The sequence below is a fragment of the Eretmochelys imbricata genome, chromosome 6 (genome assembly GCF_965152235.1).
Source record: "Eretmochelys imbricata isolate rEreImb1 chromosome 6, rEreImb1.hap1, whole genome shotgun sequence".
Classification (NCBI taxonomy): domain Eukaryota; kingdom Metazoa; phylum Chordata; order Testudines; family Cheloniidae; genus Eretmochelys; species Eretmochelys imbricata.
The window spans coordinates 103,886,616-103,897,477 of record NC_135577.1 but is presented as its reverse complement, the minus strand read 5'-3'; the positions used below and the strand labels follow the sequence as shown (position 1 = coordinate 103,897,477).

General features: G+C 41.4%; 1 protein-coding gene across 3 annotated transcripts; it reads right to left on the bottom strand.

Moving 5' to 3' along the window:
- Positions 1–1,706: 1,706 nt before the first annotated feature.
- LYSET (lysosomal enzyme trafficking factor) lies at positions 1,707–10,396 on the bottom strand. Of its 3 annotated transcripts, none has more exons than XR_013346421.1 (3): positions 10,200–10,396; positions 5,592–6,909; positions 1,707–4,814 (listed from the first exon to the last, which is right to left on the bottom strand). XR_013346421.1 is itself a non-coding variant. In XM_077819305.1 (2 exons), exon 2 carries the CDS (start codon positions 6,891–6,893, stop codon positions 6,498–6,500), a length of 396 nt encoding a protein of 131 aa, XP_077675431.1. In that variant the 5' UTR covers positions 6,894–6,909; positions 10,200–10,396; the 3' UTR covers positions 1,707–6,497. The 3 variants fall into 3 exon arrangements, 1 of the variants encoding a protein (XP_077675431.1); XR_013346422.1 differs by having other exon boundaries at positions 6,147–6,909; XM_077819305.1 differs by having other exon boundaries at positions 1,707–6,909.
- Between the last annotated feature and the right edge of the window lie 466 nt (positions 10,397–10,862).

Here is a 10,862-nt window from a genome sequence, read left to right as displayed (position 1 = left end):
AAAGGTGAACAGAGTACAAATGGATACTTACCTGAGTTGTAAGGTGCCTGAACTAATAGCCCTAAAAGGTGTGAACTGCCCTGTTAATCTCACCTAGTTTGCAATAAATGCCACAGTTCTATGAACATAAAATTTGGCATTTTTCCAAGAGGCTGTGGAATTGGCCAGTTTACTGTGGCCAGGTACCTGGAGGTTTTTTTCCTCCGTGCCCAGCTACTATGTGCCTGCAGCTGCATCCTGGCTTTCCCCACTAATGATGGGTGACTGGATTAGGGTATGTTTCCTGTAGTATCTCATGTACCAGCCCATAGGGAATTGGCCACCAGACTAAGAGTCTAGCTGCCAGTCAGTGTGTGGAGGCAGTGAGAGAGAGAGGCTGGTTAATTGTGCTGTCTGGAAAACCACAGCAACCAATGATGAAAATGAACTGAGAAAGCTGGCTACAAACTTCCCATCCCTCTGGTGCATAAAAACAAAGTTATGAATGAGGCTGTCTGGGTAATACAAGAACTCAGGTCTGTGAAGATAGCCTATGTGGTGAACGTGAGGCAGGGAAAGGCTCCAGCAGCAAGATACTACACTGCTAAAAATAGCTGTGTAGATAGGGCCGGCACTGCTTGAGCGTAGAGCTGTGGATGGTACATGGCCACAGGATAGTGTGTCTTTACTTGCCTAAGAAGTTCTTTACTGTCTAAACTGCTACTTTTACCTTTGCTAGGGGTGGGTATAGTGTATGTACTCTGTGCTGCTGTAAGGAGTGTGCAGTGGAGATGAACTCACTGTGTACAGGACATTCTGTTGGATTACCTGGTTTCTGGGGATGTTGGTTTTTAAAAAAAATGCTTTAAAATATTTTTTACGCTTTGAAACGAAGTCCTCTATCTCTAGGTAACAGCCACTGCTTGAGTTCAGCTCAGCCAAGGGAGCAAAAGACTGCCGCATAAGCACAAGCAAAGCTGTCCTTGCCCCAGACTCTCTGCTTCTGATGTCTTTATGGGCTTGTTCTCTCAGCAAAGTGTCTGTGCTGCTAGTGCCCTGCCTTTCTGCCAATTACCTCTCCTGCATCACCACTGCTCTGGGCCTCTTTTCTGGAACCACAGGGCAATTCTGATGTTGTCTTTTCTGTCACTTGTGCAGGCTTCCTGTTTCTCTTTACCCAGCTGGGTCACTTTTCCTCAACCCCTATGCAAACTGCATGGCTGAACAGCTGTCTTACCGCTCTTTCTCCTAACTCCCTGCCCCGCATCTGTCCACTGTGTCTGCTCTCCCTAATGTTTACTCCCTTAAGACTGCTTCTGCTCTGGCCTGCTGCCCTAGTAGGCCTTGCTTCTTATCCGGAATGAATAATGGAGACGGGAAGTGTTGGTCCATAACGAGTGGATTCATGACATTACAGTTGAGTATTTTTCAAGAGGAGGTGCTGAGTAGCCTACATTTGAGGAATAGAGCAGTCTTGAGACCAAAATTAAAAAGTGAGCATCAGCAAAACAGGTAACATTGAACCATAGAATGGAGAATAGGCTTATTTAGGTTAGTGTTAAATGCATCTATTGTCCTCTAAGCGCTAACCCACTTCTTAAAAGGCAAGTACAAGATCATATGGGGGGAAAGAATTCATGCACTAATTTGCTCTGTTGAGAATTTCAAACTTCTCAGTGAGAATTACACTCTATTTGTTCCCCCAGCCAACAAAAATCCAGACCAGAAAAATTTTAAGGTTTTATTGTTTAAAAAAGTTATTCATTCACAATGCATTTAGTCCCAAAAGACACAAAAGTTCAAGAAATGCATTCTTAAAAAATAGTAGCAATTATAAGATGCTCAAGTTGCTAGTTTACACAATAACTCAGTCACTTGCAAGAGTTGAGCTTGCATTCTAGGGCTTAAGTAGAACCATAGCTGATGCAAACTTTTTAAAATGAAACACATGGTGTTAGTTAAAACAGTTAATCTTTTCATGCATTAGTTTACACCATGCATGTGTGGTGAGGTCAGACTAGAGTTGGTAGTTAATACACATTCTTAAGGCTAAGAGAACACCAAACTCCGCATTTGCAAAGTTGTCAAACCAGAGATGATGATCAACAAGGATGTAACGTTGGACAAGAGACCCAAGAACCAGCTACAACAATAAGTATGCCAGAAATAGCCACAGAAAAAGCCTTGCAGTGAAAGGCCTATCAAACAACTTTTTTTTTTTTTAAAGATTTTTTTTTGAAACTTCAGGTATTACAGTAGAACCTCACTGTTTTGAACATATCTTGAATGGAGGTTGTTTGTAACTCTGAAAGGTTTGTAACTGAACAAAACATTATGGTTGTTCTTTCAAAGGTTTACAACTGAAAAGAGACTTAATATAGCTTTGAAACTTTACTCTGCAGAAGAAAAATGTTTTCCCTTTATTTTTTAGTAGTTTGTTTAACACAGTACTTTATTTGCTTTTTTTCCCTCCATCTTTTCAGCTGCCTGATTGTGTACTCCTGGGTCCAAGTGAGACGTGTGGTTGACTGGTCAGTTAGTAACTCTGAGGTTTTACTGTACCCATTACCAAAGGTAAGATATTGGACTTCACAGCTCTCTCATGTGCTCTTCTACAGCAGTTCCTATTTTCTAGTGCAAGTTGAAGAACTGTAGTCTTATTCCCATGATCTTATTGTAGTCTTCATAGGAGCTGTTCTCTGATGAACAGTGTGACCAAAAAGAAGTTTTTGTACCATAATTATGAACTTAAAAACTTATAGTAATTCATTTCTTTTCCACCTCTTAGAAAATGTTTAGTATTTAAAGCCAACTGATAAAATTCCCTAATACAAGCTAAGATCATTTTAAAAGTCTAAAGTTATGCAATTTCTAAAGAAGCTGTGATTCTACATGAGAGAATCTCCTTAGCGAGTATCTAGAAGCCTTTAAGATAAACTACTTTTTAAAGATGACTCTATAATTAAACTAGCTGTTTAGAAAGTTTGATATTCATTTTGATTTCTTACCAACTCTGAATTTTAAGGAAATCTCCCAGTGACACAGCTCCCTTGGTGCTAGAAATGGTGGTGACTAACTCCCTGCATTTCTACCACCCTCTTCTCTAATCCTGAGCAAAGCAGGTCTAGACAGTAAAGTGGTAAAATATTGGTGAGCAGTCTCTGTACTAGCGCTCTTAATATCAAATCTTTCATAAATATCCCCAATTATGTTACAGTTTGTGCATTTCTCTGCATAGCTATTTCCATAGCAGATGCTCTCTGGATCCACTAGTATAAATAGAAAGTGATTCTGCCTTCTTCCATGAACATCAACTACTGAAATCATTCCTGTATGCTGTCCCCATCCAGAAAGGCTCAGCCTGTTACATAGAAGAGCTGACTAATCTGTGAAAGGCCACTCGATTGCTTGACACTGAATCAGACTACCTTTTTTGTTACTCTTTGAAATTTCCTCCCTTATAGGCCATTCTTCTGCAAAAGATCCTACCCACAGAGGCACAGATCTACTTTCTTCTTTGTACCTGGCAACTTTGAAATTCATGTTCTAGATGTACTTTTTTTTTAAATTACACCATTTCAGCCAGACCTATCGGCACAGTGGTTCACATCCTATACAGTAAAGGAAGAGAGTTTAAGAGAAAAGGATTCGGACTTATTGAACCAGTTTGAATTTTCGAAGTTGAAGGCAGAGGTGGCATGAGCCATGTACCCTTCTTGACATTGTTAACTTGTGTTGCCAGAAGTGTAGACAAAGGGACATTCTAGGAAGCATTAGGAAATAGCCTGACAAAGCTGGCTACTGGGATTGCTACCTGCCAGTGCTTAGAAGAAGCTCCACTGATAGGCTAACTAGGAAACAATCAAAAGGAATTTTTCAAGGCAGTATTAGAAACATCTTATTTCAGCGAATGGAACTATTGTCTCAGTGGTATCTGCATGGTCCCTATGTAACGACAGAAAGTAGGGAAGATACTCCAGTTTTAGAAACATGGAAAATAAGTTTATATAGGTTTAAACAGATTTTAAAAAATTAAGAAAATTGTATCACAGTATTAAAGCTCTGCCTTTAGAAAGTTGATTCTTCCATTCCTACTTAACACTTTTTCAAGACTCCTTCTTTAGCTATTACACTTCACAATTAGAACTTTATTACACTTGCTTTCTTGTAAAGGGTAGATTGTATGTTCAGTTCTTAGCACCCATGCTGGTATTTAAAACCACAGAAACAGAATTGCTCCAAATGCAAACAAAAGATTAAGAATGTTTTAGCTGCTGTGTTTAAATACAGTAACACTGAAAACACAGCTAGAGGAGAAGTGACTGTAATCTCCCCAAGATCCAGGCAGTCCTAGAACAGGTGGATGTTTCTGCTCCAGCAGTACAGTAGAATGTTAACATTTATTATAATTATAGTGGAATTCACATAACTGACACAAAAAGGGGTATAAATTATCTTGTCTTGGGCCTATTGCTTCTGCCTCTTGGAAGACTCAGCCCTGCACTGGTTTAACATTCACAAGGTTATCTCCCCAAGGGCTAGAAACTTTATTTAGCCTTTGTGGATTTGCCGAGCCAAGCAATGTTCTCAGTGGCCAAGTGGAACTCTCAGAGCCTGCTGCTGAATTTGGTTAATGGGCACTCCTTGACAATGTGTAGCAACGATAGAAACTTTGATTTCCACTAAAACCAAAGGGGCCACGAAGTAAGCGCCTATATGGCATACTAAAATAGGATGGTTCAATTTGATGGGGAATCATCATCAAGCGGGTGTATTTCCAGTGGGGTCCTGTAGGCATCGGTTCTTGCCCTATGGTATTTATCATCATCACTGACCTGGAAGAAAACATAAAAGCATCACTGATAAAGTTTGCAGATGACACAAATTGGGGGAGTGGTAAATAATTAAGAGGACAGGTTACTGATTCAGAGCAGATGATGATTGCTTGACAAACTGGGCACAAGCAATAATAAGTGTTTTAACATGGCTAAATGTATATATCTTAGAAAAAGAATGTAAGCCCTATTTAGATGATAGGGAACTCTATCCTAGGAACCAATGACTTGAGCACAATCTATTTATCTTACTAAAAAGAAGATTAAGAAGTGACTTGATTATAGTTTCTAAGTACCTGCATGGGGAAAAAAAATGTAATGGGTTCTTCAATCTAGCAGAGAATGCTATAATATGAGCCAGTGGGTGGAAGATGAAGCTAGACAAATTCAAAGTGGAAATAAGGTGTCCATTTTTAATAGTAAGTAATTAACCATTGGAACAATTTAGCAAGGATCATGATGGATTCTCCATTACTGTTTTTAAATCAAGATTGGATGTTTTTCTAAAATCGTCAAAGAATTATTTTTGGGAAGTTCTGTAGCCTGTTGTATACAGGAGGTCAGATTAGATGATCACAGCAATCCCTTCTAGCCTTAGAATCCATGATTTTAAATTAATAGCATGGTAACCCTATTGTCAGAATTACTTGCTATGCCAAAAAGGTCACTGAAAATGGAGAGTGAAATTAAGATATAGGACAACCACCAGTAATACTTCTAAATGTTTTTGGAAAATAACTCAGGTACTCATTGTATTAGTGGGATTATTTAGCTCACTTGTTAATTGGGAGAAAGATTGGATATCCTTGTAGCCTTTTATTTGTTTGCATCTCACTGGTTTTCCAGCAAAGAGTTGATGGACACATCTTCTCCCATTTTTATAATAATTCCACAATGCACAGTTGATTCATCAAAAGCTGTTCTAGTTCCACTCACACAATGAAGCACAACAGTAGTGAACTCAGTTACCATTAAGCGAAAAGTATGGAGAAGAAAATAAAGAAAAATGAGTTTTGTAGAATCTCCAGTCCACTGCCAGTTACCAGCCTCTCTTTGGCATCAGTGAAAAGATGTTAAAGGCATCACACCTCTGGGCCTAGACCACTCCTCAACTTCTGCCTAATAAAGTATGGTATTGTGCAGCCTGTAACTCACTGACTATGAGAGAGAAAAGGACTATCCTCACTAAAAAGCTGTTCAGCCATACTTCATTCTCATCTTTTTAAAAGGATAATTCAGAATTGTAGCGTGCAGTAGTATTTAAAAAAGGAGAAAGCAAAGTAATGTGTTAAATGCAGCTTTTATCAGCATGTTCTAATCTTTTACATTTACCACAAAAGTGTCCATTTTCATTGATTCAAAGGGAAAGCTTGCACGTAATCTTTATTTGCACAGTGGAGTATGTATGATTGCAGAAGCATACTTCCCCAGGATACTTCATAGGGAGGGTGGCAGTTTTGCATCATAAGGCATCAAGTCTCTCACAGGGCTCTGCTATTCTGGCTAGTCTGATGGGTCCATACTTTAAAAAAGCATGTTTTTTTTTAAAATAGAAAGCAGCTACTCAGTATTTAGCTGTTTGAAAGGAAAGGCTCTTTCCAACCTCCATTCAGAACTTCAGTCTTATGATTAGATCAGACATAGGTGTTGTTCCTGAAGCAGCTATTGAAACCGGAGATTGAATTAAGTGTCAATCAACTGTAATCTACTGATCTGATTAGAGGCCTTTACAAATGTTTGGTGCCGATTGCAAACAACAGCCAAGCAGATCGGAATGATGCAATAGCCCACAGTTTTGGGGTCAGCTCTTGTACAGGAATAAAGGAACAAAAACATCTGTAAATATGGTATTAAAAATATAATAGTCCAGAGCCAAAAAGGCAGGGACAGCAGTCGTGCTTTTAAGGAGTGTGTCCATGTGGTTCCTTCTCGTGGCTCCTCAGAGTGCTGTTGAATGTGCTCCAGTGCTAGTTTGTTGTAAGTCTCATTTATTTCAAAGACATAGTAAAAAGCTGCAGCACTTGCTAATAGATACAACCCCACACCAATCCATCCCATCCTCTGGCGGAAGTTCATCATTCTCCATGCTCTGCACCTTTAACAAAAACAAGACAAACATTCAGTAGAGATATAATCCAGTTTTTGGGTCATGAATTACTTGGTATGACAGTATAACTACTAGAAACTACTACAAGTACATCCTGTTTGGGACTGTTCTTTTTTTCCTTCTTTACATTAATAAGGTGTCATGCATTACTGCAACAGCATGCTAGATAGTCAATTACATAACCCCTTTACTGTGATTCTGCTGGTAAAGTGAAATGGATGACCCAGTGTCTACTGGAGCTTGGACAAAGGGCTAGCTGACTGAGGCTCAATCTTGACAAGACAGAAATAGCATTAATTGTGACCAGGCTAAGAAAACTGGCTAGACTTGTTCAAGCAATACTAACTAAATAGCCATTATTTGAAAGTTAGGTTTGTAATTTAAGATCTTATTAGACTTTGGGGTTCTCCTGAATGCCTAGGTAGCAGCCATGTCAGAGGACACGTTTTTCCATCTGCATTTAGTAAGGCAAATGCAGTCCCATTTTGGATGGAGACCCTGCTATACTTATGTCTTCATCACGTCAAGATTAGACTACTGTAGTGTGCCCTACTTGGGGCTACACCTATAAGAAAGTTCAGAATACATCAGCCATCTCTTAATTTGCATTTTTCATAGGAAGCACTATACTAATTTCATTTGAGCTTTAAGCACTGGCCTTGACTTTTACAGTTCTAACAGGTTGAGAGACTCCCACTATCCTCAAACAATATTACTGCAGTCATCGCCATCTGAGGTGCTTGACCTGGAATGTCCTCACTGTAAAGAAGGTGGAACTGTTTGTAACGCAATCTTTGAGGGGTCCTTTACTTCAGAACATACTCTCTATCCACCACCCCTTGGTCTACCTGAACCTGAATTTGTTAATTGTTCCAAACTTTCTGGTTTTCCCTTTTTCTGTGACATTTGGAGAGGGGACTGAAAGAGGTTACATGGTAACACAGTATTAAAAAGATGTGAGGTGGGTCTGAATGAGTAATTGGTAGTGGTTTTAATGTATTTAATATAGTTGATTCTTTATTGAGAATTTGAAATACTGCAGAGGCTCAGTGCCTAGTAGGAGCACTTCTAATATGTATATTTTCAGGCTAGAAATAATCTATAATACATAAGATACCGAAAACAGATTTTAACATGAATAGCTAACAAAAGTTATAACAGCTGTCTAGCTCCCGGTGTCCATGTCAAACAGCTACCCCAAGGGGTTGTTTTGGTGACAGATACACAAGTTGTACCTCAGCCTTGAACTAGAGGAACATTGGCAGGGCAGGAAAGTTGCCAAGTTGTACTTATTGTGGCTAGATGATTTATATAACCAAACAAAAACAGTTTTTTTCCCCCCAGATATTCCTATCCAGTTGGTAACTTGTACTTTTAAACAATGTAAATACAAGTCAAACAACTGAGCAGAGTGCCTCATTCTGATATATTAGATGTGTCTGTCAGATGCTTCTAAACCACCATGTTATCCAAAACAGTTTAAAAGAAGCGTTTAACTATTGGGTAAGTACTGCATTAAAAATGCCAGAGTATATGTTTACCCAACAGCTTAGTGGCAGTCTAGTTTTTCCAGTAATTAGACATTTTATAGTTGTCTATTGGTAATTTCCTTTTTAAAAAGGAGCAAAGGAACTTGAATAAATAAATGGACAGATATCATTAAAACTGCAATACAAAAACTAAGAAATTCAGAGTTAACAACATTTACTTGTATCATTTTAGTTTCTTACCTCTCTCTTTCACACAACAGAAGTTACAGACAAAACATCAGCCTTAGTTCTGAATTAGTTTAGAAAAGTCAATAGAGATCATTGCTTGGAAACCCTAACATTAATTTCTTGGTTTACTGGCTTGGAATTGCCCAATTCTCTATTTATAGCTACTACAGTTTTCCAGAATTAGTATTAAAAAACCCACACATTTATTCCAGTTCCTCCACTCTCGCACCAAATAACATTCAGTCAGAAAGTACAAGTTACTGCTGACTTAAAAACATGTGATCTTAAACACCAGTCACTTCCAAATGACCATGAGACTTCAAACTATACTTTGGTCAGAAAGCACTCTTGCAGAGGTAAAATATGGTACGCTCCTACAGAGATCCAGCAGCTGGAGATGGTCACCTGCAACTTGCATGATTCCCCACTTTTAGCAATCCTGGGCACACAACTTCCCCAATAATTAAGCCATTATTTTCCCTTTACTATATTTACGTAAATGTAAGGGAAGTATAAGCTTGTGATTACTTTCAATATGTTGTTACATGGAACAAGCCCAGGCTTATAAACTTCTAAAGTTAATTACATTCACACACAAGTTTAAGATGAAATCTAGATTTAAATGAAATTTGTGATTGACTATTTTCATTTTATTGCAAATCCCTTCGTATGCAAGTTGTACACCTATGGCATTTGTTGCCGTCTTTAGGGAAGTTTATCTATGTACAGTTTTACACTGAAGAACTAGTTTTAGATGTTGCTCATGTTTGTGTTGAGTTGGAAGATGCTCTAGGATTTTCAGTGAAAGATGCCAGAAAAACAGTAGTACTTCCATGATATAGGTCTTTAGAAAATTTAGCTAAGGAAACCTTACTGTCAGCACTCCCCTCTTGCTGAGGCACCGAGAGATGATGTGGCTTACCAAGGTCACATAACAGGCACGTGGCAGAGCTGGGCTTTCAGGAGTTTTTGACTCAGACCACGAAATCATGCCGCTGCCACAAAACTGAGTCAGGAACAAGTTATAAGGGGCTGTATGTATTATAGTAGCCAAAAGCTCTGCTTTTAAAAGTTCTGTAAGTGTCCGGAGCAAATGCGAGAGACTAAAATTTAGCCTGCAGGCTCCTCCGGGCAAGGATCTGCCTTCTAGCTATTTGTGAGTGGTGTAGACCCAGCACGATGAAATTGAAGCGATGAAGAAAATAAGATCCTTCCCTCCCCCACAGCGATACTCCTAAAAGAGAGGCCACCCCCAGGCTACGTGCCCTCCCCGCGCCGGGCTGCTCCCTCTCCAACCCACAGGAACACACCCGGGAACGGTCCCGGTCCCGGTCCCAGGAACCCCGCACGAAACTGGTTCCCCTCCTCGACGTGAGTCCTCGCCTCCCCGTTCCCCTTCGCACCCGCTTCACTCCGCGCTAGACCCCTCCCCGGGTGCGTGCCTGGGGCAGCCCCACGAGCCTTCTTCCTCCCACCGCCGGCGTGTGCCTGCCTCGCCCACCCGGGCGGCCCGGCAGCGACGGTCCCTTCCCCGCTCCGGCGAGAAGCGGCTTCTCCTACCTTCCTCAACTGGAAACGCGGCGGGCGAGCGGCCCGATCCCATCACCCCGCTCCCCCGCGCCGGGAGGGGGCCGGAGCCGCCGCCCAGCTCGATCGCTGCCTCCTGCGCCGGGCAGCAGCAGCCATCTCCCTGCGGCCACTGGCCGCCCGGCCGGAACACCTGCGCTTCCGGGAGTGGAAGCTTTCCACTTCCGGTGTACTCTGCCCTACTTCCGGGACCCAGGCGGCGCTGACTGCGCCTTGTGCCGCCGGCTGAGCACGTGACGGGGCGGGGGCAGAGGAAAGAACGCTTAGCCGCCGCCATCTTGGATGGGGCCTAGAGCCCCACCTGGCTTGCCAGAGCACGCCCAAGATGGCTCTTGGGCGGGGCCGTGTGGCTCTAATGCGCTCCATACAGGCGCAGGGCTGTAGCCCACACTGTGATTGTTAGTGTCCCCCTGGTTGTCACCAGGGCTTCAGCTGGCCCCCTCGGTCGCTCCCAATCGTCACCCTCACCCAGGTTTTCCCGCTATCATCCCTTTTTGGAGGTCGCTGTCCTGGGAGGCTCTGGATAGACGTGTAACCAGTGGAAAAGTGCTGGAGATGGTTGGAACTCAACAAATGCTAGTGAGAGATCTTATGAAAAGAGTCGCTTTGCAGGGTGTGTTTTAAGGGGTTCAGCTG